Genomic DNA, 18,753 nt, shown 5'->3' with positions numbered 1-18,753 from the left:
AAATATTAAGTGGACTTATATCGTTCAAAATCTTCTTAAAATGCTGTCCAATGCTGTTGGTGCATTTTCTATTAATGTGTAAAATGAAAAATCTCCATTAGCTGCCAGAATATTTGACATCAACAACAAGTAAATCCCCTTCCATTCACATGCCAAGTCCTGGTGCAGTCTCCTTCAGTGGCTCTCGTCTGCAGCATCTCCCATGGGTTGGAGGGAATATTAAACAACTTTTCGTCTTACTGAAGCATGCATCAACCAACTATAAGATTTAATGAGGGAATTCCTGGTATAAAAGCGCTAAGTTAATAACTAAAGTCTTGGTGGAGTCTAGACAAATTTTTATGCTGCCTGATAAAATTTAAGGGTTTTATAAAGATTAAAAAAGCAAAATCTTAAATTGGCATCAAGACATAATAGGTCGAGAGGTTGCAACTTCAATAAATCAGTGGAGATATACCATAAATTTTCCAAATAATACATGCTGTGGGTGTTCTTGGGTGGTATTTCAAATGGCAACAAATGTAGAGTAGCTCGACTTGCATGCCTGCTTAGTGACGCAAATCCAGCAATACATTGTTTTCTTTGCAGGAAAGTTGCGTAAAGATCAAGAAAGATGAAGAGGAGGAGAGGAAATATTCCATATTGGACATCTTCAAGACTCCTAGAATGAGAAGGACAACTATACTTCTCATCATCATATGGTAAACACACAAATTTACATGGATATGTTTATTCTCTTCATGTAAGAACTTTAGGTGCATATGAAAATCATGAATTCATTGCTAAAGCTTGCGAGACAGCTTAAAGTTCTGAGGATGATGGACAGTGTACAGAGAGCATCTGAGGAAATGCTTCTCCTTTTCAAAAAAACAAATGGATTCCATTCCAGCATTCCAAACTTTGCTTAGCATAGCATTTGACATTTCTCTTCCTGGAATTAACAGTTAATGCCTGGGATACTGGTAGACTTCACTTTGATTAAAAATTTGTTTTCAAAATACCTTCACCACAAATCTGTTCAAGTCCAGGCTGTCCTCTTTTTCTGTGTCAGATCATATCTATGTCAGAGGAGGGAGTTAGGGATGAGAGAAAGTGGTTGTCTAGAATGGGCAATGTATGGATTGCATTGCAAGTCAGACAAATTTCTATGATAGATGAAATTGATGTCCTATTGTAAGGGCAATAAATAGAAAAGGTTGTGATTACTATCTGGATCAGTACAAAGGGCAAAGATGGACTCCCGTGGTAGCACTGATGAAGGCGCCCTTCTCTCTTGCAGGATGATTATTTCTCTTGCTTATGATGGACACGTCAGGAGTGTGGGAAACCTCGGCTATGACTTATTTGTGACATTCACAGTCGCCTGTGCAACAGAGCTCCCAGCAGACACGACCCTCATCATTGTCCTGGATAAGTGGGGCAGGAGGTGGCTGGCATGTGGCACCCTGGTCATCTCTGGTGTGTTCAGCATCCTTGCCACAGCTGCTCCACAAGGTGAGCAATGCATCCAAATGTAAGGTCCCTTTGAGGAAGAGGAACATTTTTGGGTGAAATTTTTGTGGGACTATGGGATGGAGACACTTCTGCAAGTTTTTAAATATGAGGCAGGCATCACACTGTGTTTCAGTCACCGCCTTAGTATAGCATAGATGTTTGGTTTGTTTGAATCTTTAACATTTTTGCTTTTTCAATGAAAAGATATGGACAAAAATTTCATTCATTATAGCTGTAGTTCAATCAAGATAATCTGACCAATACTCGGTAGACTAATGTGCATCTATAGCCCATCTCGATTAAAATAGGAGGGAAGCATAACATTTCTCCTTTGGAATGGAAGAGACAAGGCTCAATGGGTACAGCAATCAGAGAGGGGGGGAAGGAATGCAAGGGGAGGGGAGAGTGGGGGAGGGAGATCGCTTTCCTCCCCTCCACCCGTGATGTGGCCACCTTCTTTCTCATGTGACCCACTCACACAGACCTCTCTGCCACCACAAAGCTCATTCTCCTTGGGAGGACAGCATACGACCCTTCCGCATTCACCCTCCGATTGCCAAAAATCACTCGCTGCTCATGATGTACACGTATGTACACGTGCTAGCTAAACATATTCGAGTTCCTTCTGAAAAGAGACAAAGGGGTGTATTAAGTTTTCCAACTAAAGTAAAACAATGCTTTAGAGTCTGTTTGAAATTCTCAAAATATTCCAATTGAAATAGGAAATATTACAAAAATTGTGGCTGAGTTGCCACAGAGGAAATGGAATAATGATGGTATCTGAGATGAAATATAACAGCAACACTAGAAGAAATACATGCAAGGTTAATAAAAATTTGTACCATTTATACAAATGTTTGCTCTTAATTTACACGAGAGATCTAATTGAAAGAAGTTTAAGGATGGAATTGTCATTTTGACGATGGGAAATGCTGCTAGCACACACAATACCTCTAGATTTTCTGTAAAAACAAAAGGCTCCCCACATTCAGGTTTCCCACTAATTTAATAATAAGAAGCACTAGAGGCTAAATTTCCAAAGCTAAAAGTCAATTTCCACCATCAAAAAGTACTAAAGACAATGAAAAACTTCTAAATTAACATTGAATTAAATTTGTATAAATGTAAGCTGTTAAAAAAAGCCCAGTCATTATGGAGCTGTGTGTGAACAAATTAAGACTATTTGCAAGCTGAACTTTAGCTTTGAGAAATGGGCTTCCAGTTTTATCAGCAGATTATGCCGAAATCTTGTTGCCATTGTTGCTATATAGCTGCATTGCACACCACTTGATTGGTTTAATGCCCTTAAGGGAAATCTGTTTAAAAGTTTAAGACAATATGGGAGCATAAGTAAAAATGGATTAATTCGTAGCATTTGAGGGGAATTCTGACCGGAAAACTTAGTGAGATCCTATTCCAAAAAAGGCAAAGGCTACATCATGTTGGGACTACAGAAAAATGATTTGGATTTTACAAATAGCTGAAGAGGTTCTCAGGATAGTCAACAAAGGATGGAGAGCAGGGCAAATGATTACGTAGGGGATGATCATTTTGGGTTTAGGAAGGGGACAGGCATGTGCGATGCCATTACAGCAATAAGATTGCTAGTCGAAAGGAATATATAATACAATCAAGATGTATTTGTCTGTTATGTAGATTTCGAAAGAGTGTTTGATAAAGTGAATTGGGAAAAGTAATGAGTATATTCCAGAAAAGACGAATAGGTTGGAGGGATAGGAGGCTGATCCACTACCCGTATATGTCTCAGACTGCTCAGGTGCGAGTGGGGAACGGTGAGTCCGGATGGGTAGTGTTAGGAAGAGGTGTAAGGCATGGGTATCCATTATCACCCTTGCTGTTCAACGTTTATGGGGAGGAAATGATTAAAGAGGAATGGGAAGAAGTGGAGGTAGCAATGAAAGTGGGCTGTGAATTCATAAAGTCAGTTAGATTTGCTGATGACCAAGCTTTAGTTTGTCCGTCAGCCAAGGGGTTGCAGGCATTGCTGAGTGAATTGGAAATTCAGTGTGACAGGTATGGGATGAGAATCAATAATAATAAAACAAAGGTTATGCGATTCTCTAGAAAGAAAAAGGCGAAGCTAAACATTAAAATAGGAGGGCAAAAACTAGAGCAGGTAGAACAGTTTACGTATCTCGGTTGTGTTTTGGACCAAAACGGTCAGAGTAGTAAGGACGTAAGGAGAAGAATTACGCTAGGCAAAGAGGCTTTCACAAGGAGGAGGGAGTTAATAACAGGGACGTTGAGTAAGGATGTTGAGAGAAGACTCGTAAAAACTTTGACATGGAGCATAGCTATGTACGGCGTGGAAACCTGGGCATTGAAACAGGAGGATAGACGTAGGCTGGAGGCTTTTGAAATGTGGGTGTGGAGAAGAATGGAGAAGGTGAAATGGACAGAGAAGAAAACAAATGAGGAAGTACTTGGTATGGTGGGCAAAGAAAGGGGTTTGTTGGGAGAAATCCAATGGAGGCAGTAAAAGTGGATGAGGAGGTATTGGCCCCCTTCATTATTGATTGGAAGAAAAAGGCTAAGCTAAACATTAAAATAGGAGGGAAAAAAATAGAGCTGGTAGAATAGTTTATGTATCTTGCAAGTGTTTTGGACCAACACGGTCATAGTAATATTGACGTAAGGAGGAGAATGGGGCTAGGCAAGGAGGCTTTTACAAGGAGGGAGTCGATGACAGGGACATTTAAAAATTTCATTATATAAAGTTAGGAATACTTACAGAGAATAGTTATGATGCAGCAGTACATAAAATACTATTTTAATGTGATGCATTTTAAAAATGGAAGATTATAAAATACTCTGTGTTGAAGAACATTTTGATCTTCTTGCTAATTGAAGTTCTTTTCATACTCAATTTCAAATTCTAGGGTTTCTAAATTATGCTTAGTTTCCGAGTGATAACTGCATGGTGACGGGTAAATAATATGATATTTTCAAGTGGTTTTCCACAGGTCAACATCACATATACTGATGATAAATGAAAAGAAAACTACTTTTAACCGCAGCTGATACCACTCATTAGTCCCAAGCTCTGACTGAATTGCAGGGAGAATTCTAGCTATTGAAATACACCAGTGCCAATTAAGGTGGCAGCATGCTCCACAGTGTTTAGCACATTTTGCCCACCACAGATTGAAATTGATGAGATTTCCATATCACACAATCTTAAAACATCATAACTTGAACTGACAAAGTCAAATGTTAATATATATATTTCCAGGGGCAGTGGCAGCTGCTCTGGCAATCATGGGACGTTTCAGCATCAACATCTCTTACAACATTGGCCTGCAGTATGCAGCTGAAATATTACCAACAGTTGTACGTGCCCAAGGTGTTGCATTTATACACATCATGGGCTATGTCGCAAACCTGATTGCTCCATTTGTAGTGTACCTGGTAAGTGTGCGACAGTGGATGAAAACGTCCTATTGGATGTTCAAATGTTTCAAGCCTCCCGAGGTTGTTGGGAAAATTATAATTATCATCTCCTATGGCCTTTTCCCACCTATCTCATCAATTTGCTGAATGTGGTACACAGCCCCCTCTACTTCAGCCTTTCACATCCCCTTGTACACAATTCCCTTCTCATACAGATATGAATATGCATTCCAGCAACCCCTCCTCATTCTACCCCATTTCCTTTCCACTTGTTTTTTCATTCTCCAATAGCCCTTCCTAAGCCTCCCAATCCTTTTCCAGCCATAATTTCTATTGTTTCACTTGTAGTTTTCTTTTTCCCTTATTTGACATATTTCTTACTTTCCTCTGCTGTACGCATCCCCTTATTCTTCCTCAGAATGTCTTCAACTGCCTTCTAACTGCCTGCACTCTGTTTGTCCCCAGTCAAGTTGCCAATGCTCAATTTTCTTTCTTACTTCCACCTCCATTTGCTTATGTTTATCAGCATACTTTGAGCACTCCATTATGTTCTGAATCCACATATGCTCTCAGGAAACTCAGTGAATTGATCATGTTGTTACTCAATCTATTCAAAACCTTAATATAAATTAACTGATATCTTCCTCTGTGTCATGGCATTTTCTACCAAATTGAATGCATGTTGGGGGAGAATGGTGTTGAATCTATACAGGTGAGTGGTGGATTTCTAATGGTAGATGAATTAGAAGAAACAATTATGAATACCCTGGAAAGGAAGCATTAAACATTAATGCAGAATTAGAATGAAGTGGTAGGTAAGGATAGTGATGGGAGAAGGGAGGAGGGTATGATTTAGGAATCATTAATGATTGGGGGATGAGGTTGATGGAGTCCTGCAGAAAAGGGGTTCAATAATAACTAATGTCAGGGTCAGTACAGGGAAATAAAGATGTTTGGGGAAAGGTGAGTAGAGCTAAAGAATAAGGTGGAAAGAGCAGCAAAATGAACAAGAGAAGTCATAATAATAATAATAATTCTTCAGGCAAGTCCCTTCTTCCATCTAACTCATCATCAAATACATTCAATGAAAATATAATTGCATTTGAGTGGTAAATAATATAAAACAGAACTAGATAATGACAACAGATTTACAATGAAAATGCATGAGTACCAAGAGTATAGAAGAATTGCAAAATTGTGGGAAAAATGCAAGGAGTGGGGCTTTTATCCAAAATGAAAAAACCCACTGCAGGAAAACCCTCATACATGTAGGGAAATGTGAAAAACCTGCGAAAACCTACAGATAGATAATACTAAGTCATAGAGAATAAGAGCATTAGGAGGCCATGGAAGGGATATTTAAGATGATTGATTAAAGCAGGAAATGAAAGAATGTGAAAATGGAAATGGGAAATTCAAGGAGCTGAACAACAGACTTGGGTATGAAACTGATGGGGGTCAAGGGAATGTAGAGTAAAGTTCTGAGCAATGACAAACAGAAAAATCAGATATATTGAAAAGTGTAAATGCAAAAATGTAATTGTTTAGAAGAATGAAAGTATTGTTGATGATATATAATGATCAGTGTTTTTGGTAATCACTTTTCATCTAACTTTGGACCATTTGGTATTTTACCAGTTAAGGTAGGTTTCAGATGGATACAGCCAATACAATGATACAATTGTACGTTTCCTTACCTCTCCTATCAAAAGACATCATGACATCTAGGACTAGAACAAGCTCTTCTTCAGTTCCGCATCCTTCCTTCCTCCCTTCATTCTGTCCAACATCCCTATCCTATTCATGCCCCTTCCCCATTTGCCCGACAGTCTCCCCTCTATTCTTCAACAGTCTCTAACATCCCACAGCCAATCAGAATGCTTTTTGTCCATTTCTCCTGTCAACTAATGATTTCTCCCAACAATTCCTTCTCCTCCTCCATCATACCTAGCACCTCCTCATTGGTTTCTCATCTGTCCACTTCACCATCTCCTCACCCACATTTGGGGAGAAAGCAGTTGAGTTCTGCAGGAGACAGGGGTTAGTCATCATCAACACTCGGTTTAGACACCACAAAAGACCCAGATGTACATGGAAAATGCCAGGTGACACAGAAAGATATCAGCTAGATTATATTCTGGTTGGACACAGGTTTTGGAACAGTGTGATAAATTCACACAGCTTCCCAGGAGCGGATGTGGACTCTGACCACAATGTAGTTTTTATGAAATGTAGTGTCCCTTTCAAAAAGATGAGGCAGGGGCGGCGAGTTAGAAAATGGAATGTAGAAGCATTAAATGGATTGAAAAGGAAGGAATACAAACAGGCGGTAGAGGAAATCATGGAGGATGGTAAAGAGCTAAGTACTATCGAAGAAAAATGGGAAAGTATCAAGAAAGGGTTGTCTAAAGCCGCAAAATACACTATTGGAACCGTTAATGCTAAAAGGACTAGGAAACCATGGATCACGGATGAGATGATTATGAAAATGGATGAGCGGAGAAAATGGAAGAATGCCAATACAGAGTTAGGGAAAATGAAGTAAAAAGAATTAAACAATAAATTGAGGCGGGCAACAAATAAAGCAAAAGAAGCATGGTGGAAGATGCAGTGCGAGGATATGGAAAGTCCGCAGGGGAAGGGTGAAATTGGTGCACTGCACAGAAAAGTTAAATCTTTATCGGGAAGTAAGAAAAGAAGATCTATGCTAACCCCGTTAGTTAGATCTATGCTGACTCCGTTAAAAGTTACTGTTGCGGCATCTCCCGCAGTTTCTTTGGAATTTATCTATGCTAACAGTTAAAGATAAGGTGGGTAAGATAATAGTTGACGCAGGAAAGATCCATGAGAGATGGAAGGAGTATATAGAAGAACTGTATAGTAAAGAATTTCGACCAACAAAGTTAGACATTGAAAAAGAATATCACGTAGAGGAAGACAGCTTAGGTCCAGGCATACTAGACAATGAGATAGAAAGGGCATTAAGGGGGATGAAACTAAATAAGGCCGTGGGGGTAGATAACATTCCCGTGGAACTTTTGAAATGCTTAGGAAAATGTGGGAGGGAGAGGCTATATGGGCTGATCCGTAGCATTTATGAGGAGGGAATCTGGCCGGAAGACTTTGTGAGATCAGTTTTAGTTCCTATTCCGAAAAAGGTAAAGGCCACGTCATGTGAGGAATATAGGACAATTAGTTTGATATCCCACGCAGCTAAAGTTATATTCAGGATCATAAACAAATAGATAGAGAGTAGGGAAAATGATTATTTAGGGGATGACCAGTTTGGGTTAAGGAAGGGGAGAGGTACACGTGATGCCATTGCAGTAATGAGATTATTAATCGAGAGGAATATAGAACAAAACCAGGAGGTATTTGCGTTTCATAGATTTTGAAAAAGCATTTGATAGAATGAATTGGGAAAAACTGAGTATATTGACGAAAATAGGAATAGATTGGAGGGAAAGGAGGCTAATCCGCAATCTGTACATGTCTCAGACTGCTCAGGTGCGGGTGGGGAACGGGGAGTGCGGATGGGCAGTGTTAGGAAGAGGTGTAAGGAAGGGTTGCCCATTATCACCGCGGCTGTTCAACCTGTATGTAGAGGAAATGATTAAAGAGGCATGGGAAGAACTGGAGGTAGGAATGAAGGTAGCCGGGGAATTCTTAAAATCAGTTAGGTTTGCTGATGACCAAGCTTTAGTTTGTCAGTCAGCCAAGGGGCTGCAAGCATTGCTTAGTGAATTGGAAATTCAGTGCGACAGGTATGGGATGAGAATCAATAATAATAAAACAAAGGTTATGCGATTCTCTAGAAAGAAAAAGGCGAAGCTAAACATTAAAATAGGAGGGCAAAAACTAGAGCAGGTAGAACAGTTTACGTATCTCGGTAGTGTTTTGGACCAACACGTTCAAAGTATTAAAGACGTAAGGAGAAGAATTGCGCTAGGCGAAGAGGCTTTCACAAGGAGGAGGGGGTTGATGATGGGGACGCTGAGTAAGGATGTCAAGAAAAGACTTGTGAAAACTTTGATATGGATTGTAGCTATGTACGGCGCGGAAACGTGGTCATTGAATCAGGGGGATAGACGTAGACTGGAGGCTTTTGAAATGTGGGTGTGGAGAAGAATGGAGAAGGTGAAATGGACAGAGAAGAAAACAAATGAGGAAGTACTTGGTATGGTGGGCGAAGAGAGGGGTTTGTTGGGAGCAATCCTATGGAGGCAGGAAAAGTGGCTGAAGGGGGTATTGACCGGCAGCGGGATGTTGAAGACTGTAATTGAGGGTAGAATGTTACGCAAACGAGGAAAGGGAAGGAACAGGATAGGGATGTTGGACGGGATGAAGGGAGGAAGAAAGTACTCAGAGCTGAAGAGGGACCTGATGTAGAGTAGGATGTTGTGTTTTGCTAGGGGCCACAAATTATTTAATTAGTAATTATGTCCATCCAAAAAAAGAAACCTACCTTAACCAGTAGATTACCTAATAATAATAATAACATTCAGACTGACATTTGGTGGCAGTGTCTGGGTAACATTTAGGGAATAATTATTTTTATCTTATATTGCATAGAGAGATTTTACATCTTGGTACGTTTCATTTAAGAACCATCAATGTTGCGGTGGGCTCCTTTCCACCATCCCCCTATTTTAAAACTCCACTTTCTCCCATGTTATTCAACTGTACCTGATGACAGAATCTTGGCTGTAAGCCATATTAACTGGGTAGTACCTGGATTCTACGTGAGAAGATTCTAATATCAGTATGAAATGATATTCCAAACAGGAAACGGTTGATAGAATCCTGCCACTTCTGGTGTTGGGCATTCTCTCATTCATTGGAGGCGTGTTGGCACTTTTCCTTCCTGAAACGTTGGACCAGGAGCTGCCAACTACCCTGCAAGATGGAGAAGATTTTGGAAAGAATCAAAAGTTTTGGGAGTTCCCCTGTTGTGGAAAGAGGTTTGTCATTCCCTGATTTGACTAATTTAATTGTAGGATTCAAATTCATAAAAGTTATTATTGTTATTTGATTATACCCTATGTTATTTTATCACACTTAATAAGAGAGCTCTATTAGGTTGCCTGGTGGGTAATGCATAGTTTTTTTTTGTGTTATGAAATTGGAAATGATGCATAGGAGATGTGAATAGTTAGTCTTATTTCATGGGTCATATTAATCCCCAATTCCCTCATTTCCTTTCAACGTCAGCCACCTTCCTGATTCTCCCTTAAAGAGATCCTCCAATCTGGCTGAGAGCTTTACTAGATTTGTGCATGCATTCTGAATGTCAATATTAGAAATGAAAAGGAACAAAAACCCGAAATGGATAATTTGGTTGACCCAATTTTGATGAGTTGTGATGCCTCCCTCTGATATTGGCCGCTTGATCAACAGATGTGGAAGTCATAATTTTTAATATATTCTTTGTTTATTCTAAAAGTAGTTGCATGATAGTATATGAGCATAGAAAGCTTTACTCATTTGGCAATTTCCTTTTTTAAGAATATTATGAATAGAAAATTGTACAAAGAAAATAAAAATGATACAGGTGATGCTTGAATTGTACCATAAACCTGTTCAGAGCATAATGGAATCGATTGAAAATGGTAAATACTGCATTTAATATTCTTGCAACATTTGATAGACTCTGGAGGTTTTACCATGAGGAATGGCACAATTGATTTCTGCTAAAATATTTTAAACTATCATATTTCAAATCATTGTTAAGTATAAATTCCATACTTTATTTCCTTATTAAATTGTTCTGAAAATTTTACTTAACCAACGTATCAGGAGGCCATGAATGGGAGCAGGTCGAACAATTAACATATTTGAGTGACATTTTGGATGAAAATGAATATAAACATGAAAGATTGCATCAATAAAAGAAGCATTTGCTACGAATAACAGGGATTTAATGACCAGGAATATATGGAGAGTGTAAATGAAAATGTTTGTCTCAGTGTACTTTCACTCTCTCTATTCACTAGCAATAAACTACAATCACTACTATACTAATATTTGTTAGGTGACTCTTCTAAGGCCAACTGTGAGGTGAACGCAGAGCAATCTAGGAGAGAATAGTTTGTATATCCTGATTTGCACCTCATTTCCCTCATTTGTAATCAAGCTTACACCCAAACGGTGGCATGCACTATCAATTCCATCAAAGCTTCTTAGCATTTCCAATGTCTAGAAATAATTTTTTAGGCATTTTTAGTGCCTCCCTTGTGGTGAAGGACGCACTGGCAATAAGTAAATAGATTTTATAGGAATTAACGGTGATTATTTTGGTTTTTCCCACAGCAATGTGTCAGACGAGGTAGTGACTGTTTCATCAGTGGGACAAAGCAATTTCTACCGGGCTGGCTCTGGCAAGTCAGTGAGGTCATCAATACGCGGTGAGCTGTATCGCTCGACCATGCTGTCCCAGAGGGGTGGTTCAGTGCGCTCGAGAAAGGGAGCCCCTGGAAGGACACTGCAGACACATGCGGTGGATTCAGACTCAAAAGATCAACAAGTTGCCAGCAATGGTGGTGACAGCATCGTCTGAGTCAAGGGAAGACTTGAGGTGGAGAAGAGAGCGATTGGTTTTGTTCCTATTGAATGGCCAAAAGAAAATAGCTGTGATGTTGATGAAACAGTACTGAATTCATATCATTTGATTTTTCATATTTCACCCTTCACAAAGCGGGATGAATACCATAGGCACACCGCTCTCCCCCTTACACTTGGTGACAGTGCCTTTTCATGTGAACATAATTTTTTCATTAATTGGACAATTCTCTCATTCACAATTTTATGGTAATAATTTTTAACTGGAAAATTTTATTGAACTTAAACTTGGAATTTTACTACTACATTTTTTATATTCATAACTTAATAGAAAATAATTTCAGACAATTTCCCTTTGGAAGGCTACATATCTTTTAGAAGCATATGGCATGGGCGAGTTAAGCAAATACAGTTAACCTATATATTTATTGTGGTTCAATTGCCAATGGTATTCTATCTCATCTGCCTAGTCAAGCACTATTGCTCCACCACCACAAATAAGTGGGAGGATTTAATTAATCTGTGTAATGGTTTTGAAGAACTGATTGATTGACGAAATGGAATCATTCTCTTCTGATTGGTGACTCAGCAGCATGTGTGTCATGCTGATATGTATTGATTGTGATAATTTTTTTTGGAATGAATGGGGAGAGGTACTTCAGTTCCACAAAACATCCATTCATGTTTATCATATTGATACATAAAATACAAGAAGCTAGTGCGCAAAGAATCATTATTTATTGTTTAATGTATTGAATTCTTGTAAAGAAAATGAAAATGAAGATACTACAATATGGTTCCAGCTGAGGTATCCCATTGGAGAAATATTTATGTAAAGAAGCTATCATTTATTAATAATTTATATTAATAAATTGCTTCAAAATTACTGACAGTAGATAAGCCAGAACATTGTTATGGCATATAAATAAAAATTAGATTCAATATTTTGTTGTAATTAATTTTTCCAAGATAGAAGATAACCTGTTTTAAAACAAGTAGGCGAGGTCATGCATTATAATCAATTCATACAGAGAGAGAAGTCAAGATGCTTAGAGAAATAGTATTTTTTTGCATTAAGGCACATAAAATATGAAGTTGTAAAAGCTAGAAGAGATAAATACTCTTTCTATGTCATAAATGCTGGTGAATATCATATTGAACTTCTATAAGACAGTAAAAATAAAATTGGGATCATTTCTATGTAAGAAATTCTTTAGGTTATAAATAACTGGAATTCTTGTATGAACAGATTTATCAGTTCTAAGATTATTGCATGAAAACATAAGAAATTACTAAATTGATTTCCAAAATACACAACTATTGTCAAATTATATAATGACTCCAAAGACTCCATAGTTTTTACAATGGTAATTGCCATATATTAATATAATTAAAGTAAAAAGTAGATATAGGGTGCTATTACGAACTAGTGTGTTAAGGAGTTTACTGATGCCACACTTTGAAACTCCACCCGCTGTTATTATGAGTGAGTGGTCTAGAGTCTCACCACCCATCACTGTGTTTATCATAGGGGTCAGAGTTTTTTAGTAACCGGAAGCGTTGTGTATATAAAAAATTATCACGTTCAAATGGTCCAAAAATGACATTAGCCATTGGTGATTAACCTTTTGATTAGCAGACAAAATGGTAAACGGGAACATCTCAAGAAATAGCTGTTTTTTTTAAGTAATCTACCGGTTAAGGTAGGTTTTGGATGGAAACGACTACGAAATATTTTGCAACTACTAAAAAAGCAAAATCCAGCAACCTACTCTATATCAAGTCCTTCATCGCAGTGTACTTACTTCCTCCCTTCATCACGTCCAACATCCCTATCCAGTTCCTGCCCTTTCCTCGTTTGCCAAGCATTCTCCCCTCTATTACAGTCTTCAACTGATCTTCACTGCCGATCAATATGCCCTTCATTCATTTTTCCTCTCCTCATGGTTTCTCCCCTCCCACTCCAATCCCCTCTCCTCCCCCACCATACCTAGCACTTCCTCATTTGTTTTCCTTTTGGTCCATTTCACCTCCATCCTTCTCCACACCCCCATTTCACTTGCCTTCAATCTACGGCTATCATCCCGCTTCAGTGACAATATTTCTACGCCGTATATAACAACGGTCCATTTGAAAGTTTAAACGAATATTTCTTAGCATCCATACGCAATGTCCCTGTCATCGACTCCCTCCTTGTAAAACCCTCCTTACCTAGCTCAATTATCCTCCTTACATCCATATTACTATGATCGGATCGGTCCAAAACACTTGCAAGATACATAAATTATTCTACCAGCTCTATTTTTTTCCCTCCTGTTTTAATGTTTAGCTTCGCCTTTTTCTTCCTGGAAAATCGCATAACCTTTGTTTTATTAATATTGATTCTCATCCCATACCTGTCGCACTGAATTTCCAATTCACTAAGCAACGCTTGCAGCCCCTTGGCTGACTGGCAAACTAAAGCTTGGTCATCAGCAAACCTAACTGATTATACGAATTCCCCTTCAACTTTCATTCCTACCTCCACTTCTTCCCATGCCTATTTAATCATTTCCTCTACATACAGGTTGAACAGCCGCGGTGATAATGGGCAACACTGCCTTAAACCTCTTCCTAACACTGCCTATCCGGACTCCCCGTTCCCCACTCGCACCTGAGCAGTCTGAGACATGTACAGGTTGCCGATCAGCCTCCTTTCCCTCTATCTATTCCTATTTTCTGCAATACACTCATTACTTTTACCCAATTCATTCTATCAAATGCCTTTTCAAAATCTATGAAACAGACCAATACATCCTGATTGTATTATATATTCCTCTCGATTGGTGATCTCATTACAGCAATGGCATCAGGCGTACCTCTCCCCTTCCTAAACCCAAACTGATCATCCCCTAAGTAATCATTTGCCCTACTCTGTATCCTTTTGCTGATGATCCTGAGAACAATATAAATTGGGAAATCATACATTTGGAAATTAAACTTATTGTTCTGTAGCCCTCACATGATGTAACCTTTACCTTTTCGGAATAGGAACTAATACTGATCTCACAAAGTCTACCAGCCAGATTCCTTCCTCATTGATACTACAAATCAGCCCATATAGCCTCTTCCTCCCACATTTTCCTAAGCATTTTAAAAGTTCCACGGGAATGTTATCTACCCCCACGGCCTTATTTAGTTTCATCCCCCTTAATGCCCTTTCTATCTCATCGTCGAGTATGCCTGGACGTAAGCTATCTTCCTCTACGTCATGTTCCTTTTCTATGCCTAACTTTATTGATTCTTTACCATATGGTTCTTCCATATGTTCCTTCCATCTCTCTTGGATCTTTTCTGTGTCAACTAATATCTTAACCGACTTATCTCCAGCTGTTAGCACAGATCTTCCTGTCTTACTTCCCAATATAGATTTAATGTTACTGTGTAGTGCTCCAATTTCACCCTTCCTCTGCGAACATTCAATATCCTTGCAGGTACATGCATATTTATTATTTCTGATAAAGAATACCAAATTAAAATATGTAAATTTGTTGATAAATGGATGTAGTGGAGAAGAGAGTAAAATGCTTCTTAGACGAGAAAATATAGACTATCATTCATTTTCATACGAAACAACCTAATGAGGCAAAGTGTACTTTAATCCTGCAGCATCAGTTGTCACTTTTATGGCTCATCATATGAATATCACCCAAAAGAATTTCTCTGGAGAAAATAGGTCGTGTTATTGAAGCTTCTCTACTGATGTCTGTGAATCAATGAAGAAAGCAATGCATCGATGGTTTATGAAAGATTATTACATGTTTTGTCCTAGTGATTTGTTTATTTATGCATCGCAAACTTCTTGTCAATGTGATAGGATGATGGGAAAAACAGCATGAAACCTTGCATTGATGCTGAAAGCATATGTAACTGATTTTATGTATTATTTAAGGGAGAGAAATGTTTTCAAACACATCTTTTGATAGATGTTGAATAAACAGATGTGGGGAGCATAAGACAATTTTCAAAGTTATAGAATAAAATGAACACAAAGGGATCCAAGAACATTTATATACATAAGACCAAATACAGGAAAAAATACAGCAGTAAGTACACAGGGGCCACACACACATCTTATGAAGTATTCAAGGTAGTTCTCTTGGAATAATGCAGAAAATAGTAAAATTCAAAAGGGAACAGACAAATGCCATGACATACAGGCTGCAGTAAATAATGAAAATAGTAAATTAAGAGGAAAATGGACAGAGGACAAATGTAGAGATATTGAGGGAATTATGCCTATGAGAGATGACTCCATAACCTGGAGGATATCCATTACCTCACAAACCTTTGAGAAAGAAAATTAAAGAAGTAATAATTGGAGAAGAGGATTTTGCATCAAGGTGGAATGAATTGTAAAAGGAAAAGTAATAATATAAAAAGAACAATTTTAATCAGTATTTGTAAACAGGAAAATTGGGTAATGATATCTTGAGAGAAGAGCAAACACTTCCAGATGAAGAAATTACGCAAATCATGAGCATAATAGAATTTGATCAAATCCTCGGAGTAAAAGTACAGTAAAACACCAGGACCAGATCTAAAACAGGCGACAGTAGACACGCCCAAACAAGCACTTCATATCAAAAACAGACTGTCAAAATGTGAAGGACTCAAGACAGAAATGAAACATTACCTATTCATAGATATCACATTTTACAGGGTGGAAGGCTGGGCCATCCTAGAAAAAGCCAAAGAGAAAATTTGAATTTTTCAATGTGTTGGTGCCTATTGAAAATGACCTCGACAATCAAGCATTGATGAAGTTTTGGGCGGAGTGAAATGAAAGTACCTAACGACAGAAGCAAATAAAACAATAAGCAAGCCAGTGGGGCACTTGATTGCATGTTTAACTTGAAATATTTCATATATGCCTAAATGCTAATTGTAGGATTGTACCAGGTTAAAAGATGGACCATCCTAGAAAAGAATAGGAATTTCCATTGCTTGAATGTTCCTGGGCTTATATTTATGATACTTTGGGTTAATAAGCAGTAAAAAATTTCTCACCGGAGTGAGGAAGTTGACCTATGTATTATAAGCAATAAGCTAGCTGGACACTTGTAGTGTCAGTAAATCTAATTGGGAAATATTAGAAGCGTTAAAGAAAAGAGGATAACCTAAGATGAAATTTATGGATGCCAAAAATAAATATATTTTCACTTGAATGTAAAAGAACTGGCCTTTATCAGAAAATTCATTGCAAAGAGATTATGCATTCCACCCTCAAACTCTAGCGGTCAAGTTTGAAGTCCTCCTGAGCCAGATATTGGCTCTTTATGTGGTACTTATTTCTGCCTTCTTCACGAAGATTAATATATTTAAATGCTAGACTCTTGACTTAAGTAAAATTTTCACAATATAGTCATACATGCTATGATCATTTAGGTTAAATACAGTTTTGTAGTCATTTAGCCTTAGCCTTAGATATTTATTCACGAGAATAACCCTTTTACAGAGAGAAAGGCAAAAACATACTTAAGTGCCACAATTATAAAAAGCATATACATCTACATAGCAATAATTAGCATTCTAAAATTCTTGAAATATTTTAATAACATTTTTAAGGGATCCTAATGAGATTGAAAGTAGGTCAATATAATGGGAACTGTTGGCATCTCTCATAATCTGGTTAATAGGCGAGTAGTTAGTGTAGTTTTGTGCATGATGTTTAATTTCAAAGATTACTTCATACCTTGTGTTATTTGAAGGTACTTGGAAAGATATTGCCCTCAGGAGTTCTAGATAATCAATCCAGTTACGCAGTAATTTATAAAGAAAAGTTATGCTATTAATTTTTCTACATGCTACCTTTGAAGGAAATACTTTACTTTTTTATGAATATCACCATAGGTCTTTAATTATGCCAATGATTTGGCATTACATTAATAATATTACGGTATAACAACCTTAATTCTATCACCACCAAAATTGATGAAATATGTTGGAATATCACAGTTACACCTTTCTCGTTTACAGTTACTTTAATCCACCTTCAAACTTTGAACTTGTTCATGAAGTAATTTACCATTACTAAATCATACTACATAAAGCTTACTAAACCCTAGATTCATAAACTATATTTGCAGTTACATCGTTTGTGGCGGTTAATTTGTTGATGTAGCAGTTCATTTGTTTGTGCGATTCAGGGGTGTGCCGCGAGGTGTCACCCCAGGCACGACCTACGAGGAGGCATTTTGACCCACACGGAATGAGTCACGCCTCAACCCCAGCCGAGCGTTCATCCCTCTTGTGCACGTTGCGCCCATGGCGTATACCTTTCCGTGTTGACCTTGGTCTGTTATCCACAGCACTCAGAATAAATCTGCTGTTCATTCAAACGCTTTATATGTGCTTTATTAGTATTTCCTAGCACCACCTGCGCTAAAATATTTTCCAGCACTCCCACAAATTGGTGACCCCGACGTGATCGCTATGGTGACTCAAGTGTTGCGCGCGAAAAGTTTTTATATTTATTGTGTGGAAACGGAAATTTGCAGTGCTCGCCGTTTATCTAAATTTGGAAGTGCTAGCTTTTCACGCAACCCTCACGGGAATATGGCCGAAAATACACACGCCGTCAACCACGTGGCCATGCGGGTGCCGCCATTTTGTCCGGAGAAGCCACAGCTCTGGTTCGCCCAACTCGAGGGAAATTTTCGCCTCGCGGGCATAACCGAGGATACTGACAAGTTTTGGATGGTTGTGGCGAATCTCGACACCCGTTACGCACAAGAGGTCGAGAACATAATCGTCAACCCTCCCTTAACGGACAAGTACAAGCGGTTGCGAGAAGAATTGGTCCGGCGGGTTTCGCCGTCCGAGGAGCAAAGGATCAAGCAACTCCTCGGGAATGAAGACATGGGTGACCACAAGCCGTCGCGGTTTCTGCGACATCTTCGCTCTTTGGCTGGCGGACCCGTTCCGGACGACCTTTTACGGACAATTTGGCTGAGCCGCCTGCCGCGTCCCGTCCACGCCATTTTAGTCACCCAGGCGTCGACGAGTTTGGCAGATCTCGCCACCCTGGCAGACAAAGTAGCGGAGGTGACTCATTCGCTGTACGCTGCCGCAGTGGCCCCCGATCCAGTTATTAGTGCACTGATGGAGAAGATAGAAAACCCCTCACAACAAGTGGCAGCGCTCGCCAACGAGCGCGGCCCACACTCGCATCCCCGTTCCCGCAGCCACGGCCGAACCCCACCCCTCCACCAATCCTCCATTAATTCCCAGCGAGACCAAGGCATCTGA

The 18,753-nt window shown here is 38.9% G+C and overlaps 2 protein-coding genes across 2 annotated transcripts in view; both read left to right on the top strand.

The window, feature by feature from the left end:
- LOC139689318 (organic cation transporter protein-like) overlaps positions 1-12,365 on the top strand; it is a 48,705-nt gene extending 36,340 nt beyond the window's left edge. Inside the window, exons 6-10 of the mRNA XM_071586397.1 lie at positions 589-701; positions 1,280-1,494; positions 4,748-4,923; positions 9,691-9,866; positions 11,215-12,365. Of these exons, the coding sequence (XP_071442498.1) occupies positions 589-701; positions 1,280-1,494; positions 4,748-4,923; positions 9,691-9,866; positions 11,215-11,461 (927 nt within the window). The 3' untranslated portion in view covers positions 11,462-12,365. The remainder of the gene's footprint in view (positions 1-588; positions 702-1,279; positions 1,495-4,747; positions 4,924-9,690; positions 9,867-11,214) is intronic.
- Positions 12,366-18,060: 5,695 nt separating this feature from the next.
- Positions 18,061-18,753, top strand: LOC139689331 (uncharacterized). Its single transcript, XM_071586415.1, has one exon. It carries the CDS (start codon positions 18,061-18,063, stop codon positions 18,751-18,753), a length of 693 nt encoding a protein of 230 aa, XP_071442516.1.

This window comes from Hetaerina americana, unplaced genomic scaffold (assembly GCF_022747635.1).
Source record: "Hetaerina americana unplaced genomic scaffold, ioHetAmer1.1.p SCAF_22, whole genome shotgun sequence".
In the NCBI taxonomy this organism is placed as follows: Eukaryota; Metazoa; Arthropoda; class Insecta; order Odonata; family Calopterygidae; genus Hetaerina; species Hetaerina americana.
Note: the sequence above shows the minus strand (reverse complement) of the source record. Positions and strands in the feature narration are given on the sequence as shown.

Excerpts from the sequence above, each read along its gene's own strand:
- LOC139689331 (XM_071586415.1), top strand. The coding sequence starts at position 18,061 with ATGGCCGAAAATACACACGCCGTCAACCACGTGGCCATGCGGGTGCCG.